The 20,933-nt window shown below is 51.1% G+C and overlaps 6 protein-coding genes across 6 annotated transcripts; 3 read left to right on the top strand and 3 right to left on the bottom strand.

Annotated features, from left to right (window-relative positions):
• Positions 1-4,425: 4,425 nt before the first annotated feature.
• A1O9_04901 (MADS-box transcription factor, other eukaryote) lies at positions 4,426-6,237 on the top strand (the record flags this gene model as incomplete). The annotated part of the gene is made up of 3 exons (XM_013407187.1): positions 4,426-4,481; positions 4,539-4,695; positions 4,750-6,237. 3 exons carry the CDS (start codon positions 4,426-4,428, stop codon positions 6,235-6,237), a joined length of 1,701 nt encoding a protein of 566 aa, XP_013262641.1.
• A 1,164-nt stretch (positions 6,238-7,401) lies between these two features.
• A1O9_04900 (uncharacterized protein) lies at positions 7,402-8,908 on the bottom strand (the record flags this gene model as incomplete). The annotated part of the gene is made up of 2 exons (XM_013407186.1): positions 7,402-8,603; positions 8,875-8,908. 2 exons carry the CDS (start codon positions 8,906-8,908, stop codon positions 7,402-7,404), a joined length of 1,236 nt encoding a protein of 411 aa, XP_013262640.1.
• Positions 8,909-9,804: 896 nt separating this feature from the next.
• A1O9_04899 (uncharacterized protein) lies at positions 9,805-11,838 on the bottom strand (the record flags this gene model as incomplete). The annotated part of the gene is made up of 2 exons (XM_013407185.1): positions 9,805-11,638; positions 11,690-11,838. 2 exons carry the CDS (start codon positions 11,836-11,838, stop codon positions 9,805-9,807), a joined length of 1,983 nt encoding a protein of 660 aa, XP_013262639.1.
• Positions 11,839-14,712: 2,874 nt separating this feature from the next.
• Positions 14,713-15,389, top strand: A1O9_04898 (uncharacterized protein; the record flags this gene model as incomplete). Its single annotated transcript, XM_013407184.1, has 4 exons — positions 14,713-14,732; positions 14,787-14,859; positions 14,910-15,016; positions 15,068-15,389. 4 exons carry the CDS (start codon positions 14,713-14,715, stop codon positions 15,387-15,389), a joined length of 522 nt encoding a protein of 173 aa, XP_013262638.1.
• Positions 15,390-15,552: 163 nt separating this feature from the next.
• On the bottom strand, positions 15,553-15,840 carry A1O9_04897 (uncharacterized protein; the record flags this gene model as incomplete). The annotated part of the gene is made up of 1 exon (XM_013407183.1): positions 15,553-15,840. One exon carries the CDS (start codon positions 15,838-15,840, stop codon positions 15,553-15,555), a length of 288 nt encoding a protein of 95 aa, XP_013262637.1.
• Positions 15,841-18,224: 2,384 nt separating this feature from the next.
• A1O9_04896 (uncharacterized protein) lies at positions 18,225-19,240 on the top strand (the record flags this gene model as incomplete). Its single annotated transcript, XM_013407182.1, has 2 exons — positions 18,225-18,265; positions 18,334-19,240. 2 exons carry the CDS (start codon positions 18,225-18,227, stop codon positions 19,238-19,240), a joined length of 948 nt encoding a protein of 315 aa, XP_013262636.1.
• Positions 19,241-20,933: the final 1,693 nt, after the last annotated feature.

The following is a 20,933-nucleotide window of genomic DNA, read 5'->3' as shown; positions in this document are numbered from 1 at the left end:
CAATATGAAATCATCATTTCGATTCATGTGCTGACAGCACCCAAAGTAGAGCAACCATGTCCACGACTTCTGAATTTACCGTGATAGCACAAGGAATACTAGGCAGCGAGGCGTTTGTCTAAGTTTTGGGGGCTGTGAGTTTCTTTGCAAGATACCACTTCAGCGCTTTCGCAGAAAATGTTCTCCTTTGATAGGGTGACCATCTCACTTTCTCGCATCATGTTGACTTGGCCGCTGCAGCGCAGCTTGTTAAATACAAATCGATATTCGGGAACGATACATCCGTGCAACTTGGTCATGGACTCAGCAGGTACACATATCTAATTTTGTTTGGTGATGTGATCCAGTCTTCTGTGGGTGATCACTCACCGGTTCTTTTTTTCCTTTTTTGGAACCAGGGAGTCGACGCAGCTACCTTGCACTTGCCCAGAGGTTTACGCAGTGCATGGGGAGGGTGAAGTGAGGCAGAGAGAGGAGCCTGTATCCATGTGGAAAAGGGGTGAGAAGGAGGGAAAACTTCTTGGGAAACACTGTCGATCATCTCCTAGAGATCCACTGAAGGAGCAAAGCAATGGCAGCCACACTCTAAATATCCTTTCTTTTGATGACCTGTAGGCTTCCTATGCTCCTTCGTCTGTGCCGCCGCTCTACTTTGAACCAAGTCAGAGGTGTTGCTTGAAAATCGACGAGGTTCATCCAGGTCCTATCTCGCTTTTCGCGGTTCGCGCGCTTCGCTTTCCAGGACCCAACTTGCCGCCTCACCAGCTTCTTCACCCTTCTTAGTATACATCGAGAACTCCGGGGTGAGGTACTGAAATGTGCATGTGCCTTGTCGACACCGTGTTGAGGCAATACCAAGCCTTGGTACAGAGGTGACTACCAATGCACTGGGAAAATAACCCAGGGCTTGACCGAGCCAGCGCATGAAACCAAATGGACACTGAACAGGCTAGTATGAAGACCATATTCCCTATCTATTGCCGTGTGACAGGATCTGCCGCCAGGTATCTATAGACAACTGTACAAGTCAGAATGAGCCTCAGAGTCCTACCATCCAACAAGAATGGCCCCGAGGCCCTGCTGTACCTGCCACATCACGGTGGTGGCCTTGCTGTCTGGGCCAGGTTCCCGGGTCCATTCACAGGATGCAGAAAGCAGATGCTGGTGCCATACAGTGGTGGAGAAGGTCATGTAGCGAGTACTCGGTACTCTGTATCTCATACTCCGCCCTGGATGTTCCTATTTCAGAGATCATCACCTCGTGTTCGTCTTTGCCGAATATAAAAGCTGAATCACTGTGGCTTTACTTACATGCTGGGCCCAAAGGGCCCCAAGCTTCGACCTACCTAGGACGCAAGGACCAAATTGCTAGGATTTGGCTTTCGAGTCACAAGCTGCTTGGGCTTTCGTAGTCTCGTTCACAGAATGGACACCACGGGGGTGGGGGGGCTCATATGGCAGCTAGGGGATCCCCCCAAACTGGCGATGTGGAGCTGGCCCTGAACGGCGCTGGCTGCTGAATGCTTCCACTTTCGCTTGTTTGACGAGGTTTCTGCAGGTACATTTTACAGGGTAGGTATTCATATGTACGAGTACTCCGTCCATCAGACCTTAAGACTAGGCTCTTGATTGCTCGCTTGCTTATTTCAATTGTCTGAATCGCTCAATATCGTCCAGCTGGGATTGGACGGTCGGCTGGTTATGAGCGCCCGACATGTCTGGACTCCCAGAAATAGCGACTTAGGGTGGATAGGTGAAGACAAGTCTAGGGAGCATGTAGGAGTAAAAAGGATCTGGTGAACCTTATTGGGTGGGTGAGTGCGTATGCGTGATTGTTTGGATATGGACTTCACTTACAAAGGAGCCCGCATTTCTTGGGAGAATGACCGCACGGTCCTAAGCATGGAGAGAGGAACAAATGGTTTTACTACAGTACGTGTATGCCAAGAAGTCGTCAGCAAGATGAGTAGGCGCAGCGCGATGAAGGAATCCCATTGCATAAGCGACCGGATGAGGGAAGAGCGAGCGAGATGGATACCTAGGTAGGAAGGTACATACTTTCTATGCGCAAGGCCATCAACCGTTAGTTAGATCCATACCTTTTCCTGCCCTGAAACAACGCTCTCCCGGTAGCCGATGGCTACTCCAGTGTTAGCGTAGCGATCTCTTTGCTGTCCTAAGAAGTAGCTCGTTCAGCCAAGCGTTTCCTGAATGTGGTAAATGGGAGGGACATCGCCATTGTGGAGTGGCGTCTCACTTCTACGTTCATGGACAGGAAGACAATACCGTTCGGCTGGGTAACGGCCTCGAGAAGTATCATTGAGGGCGGGTAGCCAAGACCAATACCATGGCTTGGCCATTTGCAGACTGTGAACGGAAGACAAGATTCCATCCGTTATGTGGCTGATCCTGGTGTGTTGACATGCAGAAAGGCGTCCAGCATCATATCTCTATCGAGACTCGAGATCTGGGAAGCATGTACCGTACATGGAGAAGGTGACCAGGTCGAGAGGGCACATCTAAAAATAGAGCTCTTAGAGATCCTTGAGGAGCTTTGTCTGGCGGTGGTGGGGTTCGGTTCGGTGGCGTGCTTTGGTCAGGCTCTTGGCTTGCACGTGCAATCAACGGCGCATGGACGATGGAGCAGCCAGAAGCCTGATGGAAAACCTGAAACGCTGGTGTGGTTTTCCCTCGGACTAGCAAGGATATCAAACCACACGCAATGAGCGACATGTCGTGGGCGCTTAGCTGCATCTTTGGCTTGGTTCCCTGGCTCAGTTGGCCGTAAGCTACTCGGAGAATAACTGTCGGAGGCGATTAGCACGACATGTGAATGCGGGCGTTTTCTCTGCGAGTTATCTGTGAGTTATCCGAGAACAGCGGAATCATGTACCGCAAGCCATCCTTTTCTCTCTGCTGGTTTCTTGTCGCAGGTGAGATTGAACAGGGCAAATCTATTGTTTCATGTCTTGACCAAGGCCACAATTTCAAAACAATGCTCCGATCAAAAGAGATAGGCTAACACCCAGATACGGAGTACGAGTATCCGTATAGTCAAGGTCTGGGCGCCGTAGGGGTGGCTGATGCCCCTCACCCCTCCCATGCTCGTCTAAGCACCACTAATGGGTAGTTAGTGCGGCGTTAAAGGTTAAAAATTGTTGTTATTCTCTGCGGCCTGTATAGAAAGAAGTTGGACTTGCACAAAATCGGTCTTTCGGTGAAGTTGGACTGCGCCTACTGTGCTTGCGTATTGGCCCTCACTATGTACATGGGTTGCACCAGGAACATTGATTGGTGCAGATTGGTAAGATGATAAGATGGATCTTAATATGAACATTAGTGCAGCGTGCATATACAAGGCAGTGTATCCGGAGTAGTATGTACCTCATTGGTTTACATGCATGGCTTCTGTTACTTCCTCTCGCCCTTGACTTCCAACTCAAGTAAGTGGATCGATCGATGATCGACTCTCGAATCCTTTCTCGGACCCTCGGTGTCAGAATAGACGGGTTGTGATAGGGTTAAGAGGATTCGGAATGAAGGTGGTGATATCTGATGTAAGGCATCCTCTGGGTGAGGTTACGCTGTTGGTGGCTTACCTGACTAACGGGCACTGGCACCCGGGGGTGGTAGTCGGTAGTACTCCATACCTGGTCAGTCGTTAGTGGTCACTTCGCTAGAGGCCAGGCCCTGTTAACAGCCCCTGGTAGTACTCGTAAAAGACTAACTAAACTCGCCCACAGGTCGCTTGCTGCTTTGTCTGCTCCTGGTCGGTGGTGGCCTGCAGTGGCTCGATCATTCGCTTGCCTACGCACGGAGTACGAGGTACTCGTACGTTGCTTGCCTATTGCCTCGAGCCTCTTGCCCACTCTTTTCCCGCCCGCTCTCCTCTCACTTCCTCTCTTAACCTTCCACGCTTCTTCCTCTACTCTCTTCGAACTTTTCTATCTTTAGCATCTCCCATCCAACTATCCACCATCCACCAAACGCATTCCCCGGTATTTCCCATTCCCAATTCAGTTTTCCTGCAACCGTCAAAAGGGCCCGCCTGAACGATCGTAGTGCTTGTTTCGACCTGTCACTCTACCACCTCTTAATCCCGACTCCCGATCCAGCTCTTTGTTGGACTCGATTGTTCTTGTCGGCCTATATTGGTCCACCTACTGCCACTTCCACTCTTCACAAAGGGCATTCCCATCCGCCTTGGGTCGACCATTCGGCCATCAAAAACAGACTTGCGCACCTTACCCTCCTTTTGTCCTAATTCCACCATTCCTGGTCTGGTCGTTGGCCTGTCCTCTCCTCGTTCCCCTCATATACTTTGCTGTTGGAACCAGTTCTTGTGCAAAGCCCGTGCTTCAACAAGACATCTCTGACTCCTCGCCAATAATCGTGTTGGCACATGCGCTGAAATAATATACAATCATGGGTCGGAGGAAAATTGAAATCAGAGCCATCAAAGATGATCGCAACCGTTCTGTGTGCGTAGCTGACCCTACTCCCGCATTGCGCCGGATCGCCAGCTAATGTCAACATAGTACCTTTCTCAAGCGAAAGGGCGGTCTCTTCAAGAAAGCCTATGAGCTTTCTGTCCTGTGTTCCGTCGATGTGGCAGTCATCATTTTCGGGCACAATAAGAAACTATATGAGTTTTCTTCTGGGGATATCAACGAGACCCTAAGGCGATATCAATACGTACGTCGGCTGCTCCCAGATTCTCCGTGGTTAGACACTGACAATGATCAATAGTATGGCCAACCACATGAACATAAAGGGCCTATAGACTTCAAGAACAAAGGTGGTGCTGGCGATGAGGATGAAGATGAAGATGACGACGAGGATGTGCCAAGTCATGCTAGAGAGGAATCTCTCCCTCCTCATCACGTCCTGCCTCACATGCAGCACCACAACTCCTTCGCTCATATTCAACAGCCCATGGCTTCTGTTTCTCCTCCTATGCCGAATGGCATGTTTCAGCCTCGCCACTCCACCCCTCAACCTCCACATATGATTTCCAGACCGCCTTCACAGAATATGGTCCGTAGGACCAGTTCCAATCTTGTCCCTTTACAACAGCCTCACCCTACCCCACCTCCACCCCAAAATGGATTTGCCTACGTGCCGAATCCACCTATATATAACCCTCAGGCAGCTGCTATCGGTCCTCCTCATCCCTCTCCTCAACCTCAGTATCAGCAGTTTCCTCCTCAGCCACACCCGCATCCACAACCTACACCTCCGCCAACGCAAACGCACCAACAAATGCAACAGGCACATCAACAATATCTACAAGAGCAGCAGCGAGCATCCCAGCCTCCTCCGCCTCCTCCCACAATCTCACAGCCTACTCTACAGCCGCCGGCCCAGCCACATCCCCGAACCTCGCCTCGACCTGAGAATCAGTCCCTAAGACCACCGGAGCAGGGTAGTCCTCCACAGCCAAAACATATATCCTCCAAATCTCGAAGTATCTTTACTCCAATCGACGAGGGGGGCTCGGTTCTAGCACAGCATTTCTTTGGAGCTCCAGACCCCCCAAAGTCCAAACGGGAAGAAGACTTAGCGGATATCAAACCACCTCCCAGGAGCATCACAGTCCCCTCCATCCCGCGGCCGTCTTCTCAACCCAACAGCCGATCACAGACCACTGTACCTGAATTTGCCCCTCCACAGCGGACAAACACTTCAGGTTCCAAATCCGGGGCTAGACCCAAACTGAACCTTCAGATCCCATCAGAAGCCGAGGACAATGATTCTCCGAGCGGCGGATCGCCTCTGCAATCAGCAGGGCCGTCAGCAAATCCTGCTAGGGGTGGAGATCACATTGTACTTCCCCCGCCTTCCCCTAGCGCCTCGGCAGTCATGTCAGCAGGCGCGTCGGGACCTCCGAATCCCTTTGCTAGACCTCCGCCGCCCACTTCAAATCAGAATCGAGATGCTTACGGTGACAATCGAAATAACATTGAGACCCCCATATCAGCCTTGCCGAGTCGATATATGAACAACGACCTGCTACCCAGCCCGAGCAATTTCTTCAGTGAGTGGTACGACTCAGGGCGGAATCCTCTGAATTCAGCGGTTCTGCCCAGTCCTTTGGTATTTCCTACTCCAGCAGATGCCAGGTCAGGGCTAGGCTTTAGCGGTAGAGATACCGCGAACGAGTCTAACGGAGAGAAGAGAAAGACCAGTATCGATATGCAGGATAAAGAGGGAGACGTGAAGAAGGTGAAAACATGATCCGCACGTCTTTGACGAAGTCCGATATAGAAGTGTGGACCTTGACTGGGTGAAGGCGGCCACTGGCTGACCCATAAACGCACTTGACCGAGCCTCGAATCATTAATGACCGATTATGATCTCGAAAGTACTTGAAACCGTTTTGTTTCCAACCTGGCTCTTGGCGATATTTTGGCCTCGCTTGATTTTTCTGTCTTTTGGTTGTCGATTTGAAAGAAGGATACCATAACAGCTTTGTTTATACACCAATCAGTTGCATTGCATAGCGAGGGACGCACGTGGAATATTCGGCCCCAGGCGTGTTGTTCTGGGACGTTTTGGGTTTGTCTTGGACTTTGCAGGCACGGTGCGCGATTGATATGTGTGCAATCCTATGACTTTGGAACTCTATATGTGATGTTCCTTATAACGAGCTTACCTGTCTGTGAAAGGTGGATTTCTATCTATCCCACCTACTGTGCTACTCTACTCCTGCCCACCACCCGAGATATCTAATGGAGACGGGCTCTCGCCAAGTGGGCTGGTGCGTGAGAGCCACCGCAAACACTTTACTCGCCATAAAGAAATCCTACACAGTGCCTTTTCAAATGGCTAAGCTCTCCTTCAACTCATGATACAACTGCTCTGAGCTCTGTAGTCTTGTGAAAGTTAACTATTCCCTGTCGGCATCTAGCGCTATCTGTGCCCTGCTAGTTTGAAAGGGAGCTTACTCTGATGTTTGGTAAGGTTAAGTTGCGCGAGTTGCCTTACGGGGCGCAGCAAGATGGACATCCATGACTCTGGCTGCAGAACTGAGTAATCTGGTCAGCATAAGCTGTCACTCAGGCAGTAGAACAGAGAAACCCAAGTTGGCCAGGGTCACAGTCGCACCGCCAGTCACGTTACAGGCAAGTTGTTGCTGAAGTGGAGACCTCGCATCCAGGAAAGCAGCTCGGAGACATGAAGAGCTCGCTGTCATTCCACGCAAATCCTGCATTATGGCCGCCTCGAAGGCCTGGCCTCGCATCTCTCAAAGACAGTCGAGGGACCTATGTGGTTACCAGTGAGGCGCATCACACTCAAGGTTTAAGTTGTGCATTCTGACCCAAGGCGGCGTCGCGTTTTGTATTGTAATTAGATCGGATGGATGTTCTTGAGATGACCCTTCATCGATTTTGGAAACAATCAAAGACCGTCGAGTCGTCGTAAAGCTCCAAGCCCGACCCGAATCACCCTGGCCAACTCTGTTCCTTGTCCCCAGATATTATTATGTTGTCCTTTCATCTCCACCACTTGAACTGCAAAGTTGGTTTGCGCACCCTGGGCATTGGGCGCGAAGACAGCTTCCATTGCCTCAACCTGCTTCCAATCCACCATGCCATCGTCGCGCGAATGGGCGAGAATCAAGACTCTCTTCTGTGTGCCTCTTTGAGCCCAGGTTTCGCCGTAATCGGCTAGGGAATAGCTCGTTGGGCTCGCCAGAGCGACATCTTTCGGATCATGGATTGCATTCTCTGTAACCTCGGTATATACCGGGAATGAGTGGTGCAGACGCGCGAAATCATAAATGCCCGACACGCCGAGGACTGCCATTGGAGGCTCGATCTTCGGCAGCAACTCCGAGTCTGCCCTGGTTGTAAATGTCTTCCCGGACGCGAGTGTGCTCAAAAGAGCCATGGTCGCCCCAACGCTATGGCCGACCAAGAGATATCGCTGTCCAAACCCATGCTTGCGCTGGAGATGAGCTATTGCGGCAAGCACGTCGTGAATGTGATCTGGCCATGCAGCATTGCGGAGTTCATATGCGGGCGTGGTAAGTGTGTCTTGAGGAGATTTGGTTGGGCGCGGGCTGAGACGGTAATTTATGCTGGCGTATCCTGCCACATATGGGATGATGTTCTCCTGCTCTTCAATGTTTTTCATGAGGTATTGAAGATGGAGTTTCGGCGCTTTCGTCAGGATTGATAGCGCGGGGTGAAAACTCGCCGCGGTCACACTGTCGTCGCGGAAATATCCTCCATGGACATATACAATCCAAAATTTGGAATCCTGCGTTCGTGACGGATGAAAAGACTCTTGGTCAGGAAGATACAGCTCGTAGGACTGCAGAATGCTGTCCTGGGCGTACTGATGGCGACTTATTTCGCGCTGGATCTTATCTGAAAGGGGCGAAGGGGTTCGCCGTTCTCTGGGATCTCCGTTTCCCTGATATGCTCCACCTCCCGATACCTGTGCCGGGAAGCTGTGTGAAGCACTACTAGGATGTCCGGAGCGAGACAGATGGTACGAGGTATGCTCTCGATGGTGGAGTTCCCCTTGCTGGGGCTCTGTTGCCCTTGATGAAAGGTATGCCGATCCGGAGTGCTTCTGCTCCGAGGCCTGCAAGGCTGAGAGGGTTGTTAGCAAGTCTGATTGTTAGAAGGTACTAGATAAGTCCAAGGCTGGGAATGCAAAAGCGACCCTGTTTGATCCAAAGGTCCCTGTTGGAGTTCGGTGGCACCCCTTGCCTAGACTCTACATATCCCATATCAGGCTGACCATTTAGGAGTTATCCATGAGCCATCATGCCAGCAACTCAGGGAGGATGGCACCTTAACAAAGCTGTTCTATACTCGAAAATTGCAAAAAGGATGTATTAGAGAATCTGCAAGAGCATACCTTGATCTTGCATATATCTGATTATTTTCTTCATTGTTGGTAGTGGCTATCATGAGCGGATGGACCAGCATCAATCGGGGTTGATAAATTAGGATCCCCTTTTCTTTTTCTTTTTTTAAAAGCCCATTGCATCAAGAAGGATCTTGAGCGGGAAATTATGAATGAACGTGACGATGGAAGTCCTGCGCGCCTGGATGCTCAAATCATTTGATTCAGTCAACAGACGAGGTGCTGTTAATTCAGGAATGGTCACGAGGACCCTCATGACATTTAATGAACGTCGCTTGTCATGGGAGCTGGCCGCCTTTTACGCGTGCAAATGTTGGTGCTGCTTTAAAATGGATGAGCGAGCTCGTTCACTTGTTCCCCGACCGGATTTTCCATTTCGTTACATTGAAATTCAGTTTGCGTTGCAAATGATTACTTAGGTCAACTCCGAGGAATAGGATCGCACTGCTACTTGTTTGAAGTTCAACTATGACGTTGAAAGACAGACACCCGGATATTTAAGGCCTGCCAAACACGCTGGTCCTGACTGACATGTGGCCCCACCCAAGCATACAACCCAACTTCCACCCATGGGCTGCATCGGATCGATTACTCAAAGGGTGGAGGGGGCTTCACTTCTTAGGAATTGATTAGAAACCCGTTGCTGTTGCGGAAGGGAGCCAAGCTCCCAATTGCCTGATACCTCCGAGGACTATACTTTGTAATGTACGCAGTAGCAGGGCTAGTCCCTTACACTCATGGGAACATACGACGATTTAATCCCTCTATGCATACGAGAATATTTCGGGGATATCCTAAGCAACCTGAAGTCGGACATCACAGGGAGCGTTCGGCTTCTGGAAGTACTGCACTCGTCCAATGGTCGTCTGTGAAGATTGGAAGCAAGCGTGATGCACACGGTCCTCTTAGCACTCATAGCCATCAATACAGTATGTGCGGCCTTGAAAGACCTGTAAAACCTTCCTCAATTGGGTCTTCCGGCCTTCGAGAGATCAGTCCCAATCTGTCACCTAACGAATGCGCAACTTGCTTGGGGCTTGGAGGCTGCATCGTTAAGCGATTGTTAAATCCATAATTGTAAATATTCGGATCAATCAGAGTACCGTCCATATTGGCTGTGTCAAAAGTAGTCGAGTTTCTTGGCAGGCTGGGAAGATATGTCAAGTTTCCGACAATGTGAGGACCCTGCCTCGTCAACTCGGTGGCATCCATCATGCTAAGTGAAACTCTACAACCACTATGGTCGATTCCTAATAGCTGGAAGTCAAATGGATCCAATGAATCGCTATCTTGCTCTGGATCATACGGCGGAGTTCCATAATCTCGGGAGATATTGAGATGGGCACTGCGAGAGAATTCCTTGCACACTGGAGACTGTAAACTCTGGGATATAGATTCCAACACCGGGAACTGCCGGGCCGATGTGTTCACATTAAGTGGGATAGTCTGTCGAGTAGGGTACTCGAGCAAATGACCATCGAGGTGGCAATCAAGGTCGTCCTGTATCGAAAGACGGAATTGGACAGGTTGAGGCTCCAGATGCTCACTTAAGTGGTGGAGGCTGGCCCGGGGTGCTTGCTCTTCCACTCTGCTCCGCCCTTGGACTGTAACAGGACTGGAGATCGAACCTTCTGAAAAGCGACTGGCTTGATGGGCTAGATCTTTGTTGAATTCATGGTTGGGAAGGGGGTGAGTGGTGGTATTTGGGCACCTCTCCGGTGTTGAGATACTGTCATCAAAGTGGTGGATATTGTCTCCAAACGACACAGCCTCATCTTTGGCGGTTTTCATTGCCAGTTGCTTCAAATCCTCCAGTGACAGATACTCCTTATTCAACCGCGACCATTTCTTGACGTCAGACAAGAGAGCGCTGTCTGTGTATTCCTTCAAAAGGCGACTACTTGGCGAGCTCATCGAGTACATTGTAGCTGTTCTGGATGCCTTACAATGACTTCCATCCTCCTGAAGTCGAGGTATAGTCGATGCTTCAAGTAATGCGTGACATGGTCGCCGATGCTCTTTCCGCAGGCGATCACTGTGATCTGGGGGCAATTTTGACCAGGAGATCGCACTGGTCGAGCTGGCCTTCTTAGATGACATGCTCCTAGAGCATGATTTCTGCCGAAGAGAGCCCCCATCCAGTCCATGGCGCCCAGTTGTCTCAGAGTGGCCGACATCATCTCTAGGTGTACGAGTCGGCGACAGGTTCGTCGAAAGGTGATATGGTTGCATTGTTTTGGATTTTGGGCTTGCAGAGTTCTGACCTGGGCGAGAGAAGAAGCGAGAAATCCCTTCACTTGGCATGTCCTTCGTTCTCTTCAATGCACTGCTGTCAGGATTCCCTCTAAAATGCCTACCTCCCTGTTCTCTTTTCCTTCTGAGAAAGGTCATTTCTGAGAAAGTGAGATCTGGTAACCCTTGCCATTCGACTGGCTCAGATGCTTTCCCTTTTGCGAAAATACCAGGTCCCAGAGTGGGATTCAGAGTCAGTCTCTCTGTGTGAACGTTAGGTGCATGAAAAACTTCTTGGGATTCAGCTTCTGATTTGTGGCGGGCTTTTCTTTTGGAAGGTCCTTTTGGCTGTCTGGGTTTTTTCTCTTTCAATTCATATCTGTCATATCTGGTCTTGTTCCTTTGGCGCCGGGAGTATTTTTCGCCGAGGTCTGGGTAATGTGTATTCGATGCTGTTCGCTTAACAGCGGCTTCGTCTTCGAGAGGGAGATGCCCAGCCGAATTCTGCCGCGATACACCGAGCCTGCGCACAAGACGTCAGCCCCAGTTTATCACTCGAATAAAGGTCACTCACGCGGACAATCCCTCCAGGTTGTTAGGGAGATGTTTGGCCTGGGTGCTTAGAACTTGCCAATCGGGGGCTCCCCGTTGCAATGTGGACTCAGCCAGCCATTGTTGCACGAGCCCATCAGGCTTGAGAGGCGATAGTTGATTAGGGAGCATTGGTGACTTTGGTGGTGAGTAGTTTCACTTTTGCCAAAATCGTGCCATCGTAGGAGAGCCGGACAAGTTAAGACGCAAGAAGCCGTTGACTTTGGGGTGCATGGATTTGTCGAAGCCCTTTGGTGGCAGGAATGAGCCACCATGCAGAGTCACCTTCACTTGTGGGTGGGAAGGCTCGATCCACATCGACGGAGAACATTGTGTGCCCGCAATACAGTATGTCCATTGACCAATAGAGCCGGTTGGGTCCGACGGGATAGCCAGGTGTTGCAGTGCGATGTTGATATTTGACGCATATTTGCTGGATGCATATCAAGGTAGTGTCGATGGCGGCCTTGTTTTTCTGAACCATAGTAGTGGGATGTGTAGTCAACGCTTAGTGCGGGTCATGCATGTCATTGCTGCAGCTCTCTGCATCGAATCCTGCGCCTGTTCATGGCCCTCTTTTAGGATGTTGCTGCATGCATGATGATCAAGTCAACCGCATCTGACTCCAATGGCCCTTCGTGTTCAAGCTTGTTACAAGCATGCTTCAGCGTTCTGCGAAGAATAGCGCACTGTCAAAGTATTTTTGATATTCATTCGTTAGTAGCAGAAGTGTTAGCTTGGTGGAAGTTGCTTGTGAGATCGTGGGAAATATGTCGCGGGTCTCTGACCTAGTTAATGCGAGCTGTTGGCAGCGACACGGTGAATACCTTGATAGCTAGGTAAATAGCTAGGTAGTTATGTTGGCAGTTCGTGATATTGTGCTGATAAGCAGGTAGTGGTGTATCTAGGTGGTCAATATCGTGGTCTGAAGTGGGACTCTCTGTCCTCAAGCATGGCTGCTTTCGTACCGACGCACCTAAGCGACGAGGGTAAACCCAAATGAAAATAGACTATTTGATCAGTTGTCTCTCTCGCTAGGAGGGGCATGATCTTTATCAAGCATATCTTGACCAGTCTCGATATTGATTGAAGGAAGGACTGCCGGGCTTGCCAACTAGGGTAAGAAAGTCGTTTTCAAATTACTGGAACCAGTTAGTCAGCTAGTTTTGACGGGCTGAATATGGTGAAGCGATGGAAGAATCGGCGACCTTCAGTGCTGCCAGCCAAGGACTAAGGCACTGACGAGCTCGAAAATCCCAATCGGTACAATCTAAGGGACTACGATCCTTACCGGATCCCATCTAGTGCGGGAACAGACCCCGTCTTTGCAAAGCACATCCACACAGAACCAATCCAGACTCCAGAGTTGCGCTCAGGCGAATCCAGCATCGTTGGCACACCATCAGTCCTGCAAAGGGCAAATGGCTGGAAAGGCATGGATTTTTAGCCTCGGATTCGCGCAGGGGTTTCTGGCAGGACTTCACTAGAATGGGTCTGCTGCACCGCGATCCAGCAATGCTTCCCATCAAACTTCCTATCCCAATCCAGAGGCAACCGCCCGTTCGTGGTAGAGCTCCACCGCTCCTCCATTCACGAGCCGTAGCTCTTCTTTTCTCCGAATGGTACACTCTCCTCGGCCGCCTTCGGTTCTGCTACCAATCCCTGGTGGGGTGCCCTCTAGGGTTTGAGACGACCAGTCTGAGGAACTGAAAACGCAATAGAGCAGGTACAGTTGCCACTAGGACGCTCTCCTCTTCGGGCTGGTCAGAGCTTCTTGGTTTCCTCCACGACTGCGGTTCACCCGCATGAAGTCAATAATCTAAAAGGAATCAAGTTTGTAGAGAGCAGCGGTCAAGCGACTAGCCGGCCCTCTGAACTTACAATCTATCCCATCGTAGTGTGCAACATCACTCGCCTACAAGATGGCGCCATTATTGTGCCGCGGGCTCTTACACCGCGGTGGACATCTGCTTAGCCATGCACGGCTTGGAGGGGCTATCTCACACCTCTGCCATACCACCATGGCCCACGTGGGTAAGGATTGTGGCAACGCATGGTAAGTCGGGCATGCCCCTCTTTCCTTCAGGCCGATGAGGAATATTTCGAGCTTTTTCTCCAATGCAATGGGTAATCCATCTCGCCATGAGGCTGCCGTGTAATAATGTGGTGCGCACTTGGGCGCACGAGATCGTATGTTCAAGGATCATGGATCTTGTCACCGACAGTTGCCGGCAGATTGTGCCATGATGGTGGGAGCCCCTTCTGGCTGTCCCCCACTACTAGTCACTCCCGACATTGGTTTTGGAAGTCACCGTATCAGTGGTACACCGGGACCACCCAGTTGAACCATCTTAATGCCTCTGACATCACAGCGTCACAAGATACCTAGGCAAGCTGCAATGTCTTCCAGAGGAGAGACGGCTAGGCTCCACAGTCCTCTCACTTTGCCCGTAGATTTCGGAGGTATTGCTGCAGCGCGCCGCAACAGAATGCGTATTACTCGGAAGGAACACCTTGCCTGTTACTTTCTTTGCTGATTATTCTTTCGTTAGCCATCGAAGGTGTGCTTGGCTGCTGCCGGAATTTTTTCTCGGAAAGGTGACGCTCACGAGGGCACGAATTCAAACAGCATCGCCCGTATAAGGGTTGTTCACATAGGACTTGCGTTTGACGTCGCTTCCGGCCTGCAGTGCCGAATTGATCTGTCATCCTTACTTTCCCCAATTCCTTAACAGGCGTCCAAGGCTGGAAGATCCTGGCATTGGGACTGGATCGTTGATTGGGCTTGTAGTGCAACCGACCTAGGGAATTAATCGCAACAACCGGTGCAGAATTTCGGCCCAATAAAAGTCCATTGCACTTCCAGGCTGGACTGATTTCTGTCCTTCGGCATCACAACTCTCGTGCGCTGAGCTTTGGGATCCTCAGACCGATATCGTGGCTTTCCTATCGCACAATTGTCATTTGCGCAAGAATATCTGACCCAAACTACTTACCACCTGCACAATGGCGAAACTCTTTGTTGGGTGGGCAAGTTGAACCCATTGGGACCGGCTCTGAGACTAATGAGATTGCCACAGGGGTCTTGCATGGCACACAACGGACGAAACACTATACGAGGGCTTTACATCATTTGGTAAAGTGGAGGAGGCTGTAATGTCCATGATGACTGCCGCGTGGTGCCCAAAGTTAATCGTGCCCAGGTTGTGGTCAAGGATCGAGACACAAACAGAAGTCGTGGTTTTGGGTTCGTGCGCTTTGCGACCAAGGCAGAAGCAGATGCCGCTTTGGCAGGAATGAACAACGCAGTGTGAGGCACAAGAATCCGACAAAAGGGACTTTGGTACTGACGACCAGACAGATTTGACGGTCGATCGATCCGCGTAGATCACGCTCAGGACCATCGGCCTCCAGGAGGTAGTCGGGGTGCAGGAAGAGGAGGATTTACAACCGGACCTGGCACAAACTTCCCGCAGCCAGGCATTCAGGCTCGCAATCCTTCTTCGACTGGATACGGTCGAGGCGCAGGATACCCCTCTTCATATGGGCAATACAACCCTCAGCAGCAGCAGCAGCAGCAGCAGCAGCAGCAGCAGTACCAACCGCCAGGAGGCCAGTACGGGGGAGGACAGGCCCAAGGTGGCAACGATCCATACAACCAGCAGGGGCCTTACCGTCAGTGAGTGGAGGAGGAGCGGCCTGTGGACGTTTGATCTAGATAGATACCCATTTGCTCTATCAGTTGAAGTGTTGAAGACCGACTCGGGCTAGGTAAATTGTGGATCTCAGCCTAAAGGCATTGTATCTTGGGCAAAGACTGTATCGCTGGTGTTCTCTAATATCTAGTCATGTATCCTTCTCAATCTCTTCTTGTTCTTCGGTGCTGTTAATCTTCCTCAAGTCGTGGCCGATTGAAGAAGGACATGCCGGCCGCGTAGGTGGATCCAAAGCACGCACTCTTCGTGCTAGATCGGCAATATGTTCGTCATGGCTGTGAGCACTCAGAGCTTCTAGGGCATCTTGGAGATGCAAGAGATACTCCCTGTTCTCGCCACTGGGTCCAATGCTGACGTTGATGGTTTCGGCAATGTGTTGCGGGAGTAGTGGTCCAAGAAACTGTGGATTGTCTGGCATGCCGATATAGACTAAGCATTGGAGATCTTGCTGTGAAGAATCTGCTGGGTGAAACGGAGTGTACTGGATGCTGTAGCCGTTGCTGTAAGGCTTCGTCAGTCAAATGGGTGTGAGAGGGGTGTTGCGGGCATGGCTGTTTGCATCTATGACACATGACATATGCCTTCGGAATCGGGTTTTCGAGAAATGGCAAGCGCGGTCTCAAACAACCACGTGTGCAGGGGCTCCTTCTTACGGCACTAATGGCGGTACAGTAACTCAAGACTTACATCTCACGAATATCGAGGTATGCCTTGACTTCGGCCACTCTCTCGGGTATGATATGATATGCAACACCCCACACAAGATCGCTTTCGGTCGCACGTTGCTTTCGATGATTAGCCAAGTGGAAGGCCAGTAGTGTCACTGGCTTGGGGTTAAGGGCGTACAGGATCCTCGAGCGCTTCCCAAAAAGATCTCTGAATCAATGTGACAACTCTGCCAGGTGCCTCAGGGGTCCCACGATGATCCTCACTGGCGACCGTCTTAATCTGAAGAGCCAAAAGACTCGGTCATCGTTCCTGAACTCACCTAGCCTGAAATTCTCCGTAGTCAGCAATCATCGGGTTTGTCGGCCCAATGTCATAGCTTCTTACCTGCCAGAAGCGTCGAACATATCCCTTGATGAATCCTGGAATTCTTTGATCTAGACGCCGAGTCAACACACAGCGGAGGCCAGCATGCTCTCAACTATACCAAAATGCGGAGGTGGTTTCCAGATCAAGCTTCTGCAAAACATTGACCCCCGAATAAGCAAATCAAGGCTGAATTTCGTTGGAAGAAACCACATTCCGGATAGACTCACCCGTAGCCAAAGAGCCAGAAGTCATCCGACGGACAGGGAGTCATTGCTCTGGTGGAGGGTGACAGGACAGCTGAAATATTATCAGGAAAGACTTAGCCTGTAAGCCATGCCAGAAAGCGCGTAATAGACCGAAAATCCGAAAATTTAGTTACTGGCAAACAGACCTCAGTACTCATACGAGGCCCTGCTGGTACTTCTGATACTCCAGAGCGGAGGAGTACTCCGTACGAGTACACAACATATACATATATGTCATCACAAGGCAAGACCCAAGAATGGCGTTGTTTCAGTTACCACCTATGTACCTACCAGCCACCCTTGTGTCGGAAGATGCACGCCAGACTTCCGCTGGGCAGGCGAGGGCCGGGGGCGCCTTGGACTGGAGACTTGATCCCGGCCCATGCGCGTCGTCACTTAGACTTAAACCTAGAATCCCTGAGGCTGCCCGGACCCTTGCGCCTTGAGTTGGACGAAAGTCCTCACAATGGCCTGCCTATTTGAAGACGACCGACCGACACCTCGAAATAGTTGACAAACTCATGTCGGTGTTAGTTGGTCGTGAACTCGATCACCTACGCGTGTTAATGCGGCGGGCTTCCTTTCCATGCTACAGGGAAAGCTAGGACGGTATATCAACATCGGTAGGCGTACCGAGCGTGTAACGACTAGAGTCTACTGTAGGTATCAAGGACGTACTCAATCCTGGACGAACTACCTACCTCGTACCTACCAGCAGATAGAGTGCTACTACTGCATACTCCTTACTCCGTACGACGCACGTAGGAGGCCACGGAATCATGGAGGTGCTCGGATTCCCATCTACTATTCTGTATCTAGCATGACCTAAACTTTAGGTAGCTGTCTTCGGTGACGCAATAACTTCCCGAGCATTGCATGAACTACGGAGTACTAGCACGTCCTCAAAGAAGCCTGCCTCGTATCGGTGACGGATCTATTGAATCTTGTCGGAAGCAGCAGTGACGCTGGCAGCCCGAAGTACTCGGTGCCTGGTCCCTCGAAATGGACAGGGCCGAAGAAATGCACAGATGCCCGCAGCCTCGAGATATCGGGGACTTGCCTGCCGGTCGCCGATGCTGCCCCTCTTGGAGCCAAGCGATCTAAATAATAGGCACTGGGCCAGGTAACTTTTGGGCACCATTGTAAGCAGGAGGTACACCTATTCAGGCCATTGGGGACGCAGTTGGGCAGACCCGGGCACAGTGTAGCACGATTAAGAACTTGGGACTCGCTACTCCGCCCTCTCGTATGTAAGAATAAACTATTTGCCCACAACCACTCGGCGCTAAGGACCTTCAGCATGTCCTGTTTCCAACCATATTCCTAGCGTTATTGGCCCTGGCAGGCTGGCACCCACTGACACCCAGCATCACCCAAGCCCTTGTTGGAACGACAAACAAGTCATTGCTCATTGTGAAATTTGTATAATACCGCGTACATGGCTTAATTGAGTCCTCGCAACGCCTCTGCCTCCCAATCTACCAAAAGAGAACCCAGACCATCGCTATTCAACACTCATCTCATGGCGTATAATAAAGCCTTCAATCCGGATGCGTTGCCTGCGTATAGTGCCACAACCCACTCTTCATCTCACGGCTGAGTCTTTTGTCTAACTTCACTCACTCATGTAGTCATGCAGAGCCTGAACAAGCCGCCCAAGCCCTGAGCCAGCTCCAGGCTAATCGAAGACAGTCATCTCCCAATGCGCCTCCCGGGCAGCGATACGGAAATCAACCACAACCTGGATCACCGGGCAATGTTGCTCGGCGTCCTTCTCCCGCCGGTCGAGGTGGAGGACAGTCGTTACCGTCGCAGACCTCCTACAGACCTCCTCCTGTCCAGACCTACCAACAGCAGCGACCTAGTAACAATCAATCTTATGGTGACAACCAGTACAACCGCCTGCAATCTCCTCCACCAAATGCTGCCAACTACGGCTTCGATCGGCGGGGGTCGAATGAACAGCAGACATATCCACCACGCACAACGGCTCCTACAGACCCAGATTCCGTCGATCTTTTTCGTCTTTTCCGCGCAGCTAATGCCTCCGGTACGGGATCTCTTACTACGGCCGAGCTGGGTTCGGCTCTCGTCAACGCAGATTTCACCCCCTTCGACCCTCGAACCATCACTTCGCTCATGCGCATGTTCACGTCATCACCACCGAACCAGCCCCAGGGTCCTACAATCACTTTTGAAGAGTTTGAAAATCTTTGGCAGTTTCTTGCGGCGTGGCGGACACTGTTCGAACGATTTGACGAGGACGGCAGCGGCCGCATCTCTTTGGCTGAGTTCACCAAGTCTATGACTGCGTTTGGATACCGGCTTTCCCCACCCTTCGTTGGGGTTCTTTACAACACATTCAATGATCGAAGTCCTGTCCAAGGCCAGGGAATGAGTTTTGATTTGTTTGTGCAAGCCTGTATCAGCCTCAAACGCATGACGGATGTGTTCAAGAAATACGATGATGATCGAGACGGCTATGTGACCCTCAGCTTTGAAGAATTCCTTATGGAAATTCTCCGACTGAAGGATTGAATGAGCGAAGCCGCACCAACATGCTCTGCTCAAGGGGAGGGACAATGTGACGTAGGCATGGACGATAATGAACGCTGATGGCACCGTACGAGATGGCATTTTGGATACGCTATCACGAACAACTTCGTGAAACATGGCGGTGATCAATCGCAAACAGGTCGCGATGACACATGTATTATATGATTATTAGAACATGAGTCTCGAATGCCAACTTGGCTTACTGTTTCCAAATGCTGTTGTTCCTCTGCCCTTAGGAAGGGCAACTCACCCCAGCAATAAGGAGGCAATTGACCAATAGGAGCTGCAGGATTGTGTCTACGGTCGTCGGAGCAAACTCCGAGTGTCGCTGACCCAGTTGATATCCAATACGGAGTTATGGGTCTGCGCTTAAGCGGGTTAATGGAGGTTTGTGGAGACGAGGCAGGCATATTCCTCCAAATTCGACCAGTGAAGCGTCACCGAGGCTTCAAGGGCCTTCGGAATGTGGCCAAATCATGGCGAGGCCTGACGCAGAGATCCAAAGGAAGAAACTTATGTAGAGTTTGAGGGGCCCGTGGACCTCAGATCTCGCATCTGGCTACAATTCCTTGAATGGTCGCGTCTCCAAAGTCTAGAGCAAGGGAACCACGTGGACGATGAAGAAATTTGTGTTCTCCAACTCCAAACCCTTCTAGAATGAGAAAAAGCGTGTGCCCCTCTAGAAGTGAATAGTAGAGCCCGAATGCTTGGAGCATGCTCGAGCTCAGTGGGTGACAACTTACAGCTTGAGTCGTCTCCTTGCATGATTTAGGCAAAAAGTCATCGACAACTATCCTAGGTGGTGTTGATCACGCCTTAGCAGCCTAAGACAAGACACGGGAACTCACAGAGAGAGAAGCCATGTTTACGAGGGTTCCCGAGTTCCATCCATGCCAGGCATGATAGGCTTGTAACGCTGATGGAGGAACGTAGTCTGTTCTGCTTTAGGGCCTCGAAGAACCATGGGGATGCAGTGGCGGAGGAGGCCACCGCCCACTGAGATGCCGAGGGGTCTGGAGTTAGCCCCAATGGCGCCGCACCTGCACCTTACTTGTTAGTATTACTCGTACGCACGCGGTCATAACTAGCGCCGCGCCCAAGCAATCCTCCACTCATGTACCACAAACCGACTGGGTTGGTGGGTTGTTCACGCTAGAACGTTTTACTCCTGCAGACTCCAGGCACATGGATTGCCGCGCTTGAGAGTTTAGTTGCTGTGCTCGGTACTAGTCGGTGGTCGTGCTGTCGCGTTGATTGTCTCTTGCCGCTCGCTAACGCACTCCTCTGCGCGACTGCTACAGTGGCATGTAGAGGACAGGTGATTTCGCTGTCGGGCTCTTTGCACCCTCATCAGCATAGTAGGTTGAGGTTGAAGCCCTGGAACCTCGGGTCACCAGACCCCAAACCGAAGGCCGATAGTGGCAATGATGGACGGAGTGCAGAGTACCCGTACGAGGTACTCCGTACTTTAGGCTGTGTCAGTGGCCGAGGGGCAGGTGGGCAAACCTCGTCTATCCGTACCGATTATGCAACTAGCCCCAGTGATGGAACCGGGCGCCCCCATCATTACTGTTGTTAGCTTGCGGGCCTCTGGCATTTTGGTTTGTGCTGCCCACCTGGGTGCCACCTGGCACCTGCAGGCCACCCGCCCCCCCCGCTGCAAGCAACCACCGTC

This window comes from Exophiala aquamarina (assembly GCF_000709125.1).
Source record: "Exophiala aquamarina CBS 119918 chromosome Unknown aczIA-supercont1.3, whole genome shotgun sequence".
NCBI classification, from domain to species: Eukaryota; Fungi; Ascomycota; class Eurotiomycetes; order Chaetothyriales; family Herpotrichiellaceae; genus Exophiala; species Exophiala aquamarina.
This window is presented reverse-complemented; position numbering and strand designations above follow the sequence as displayed.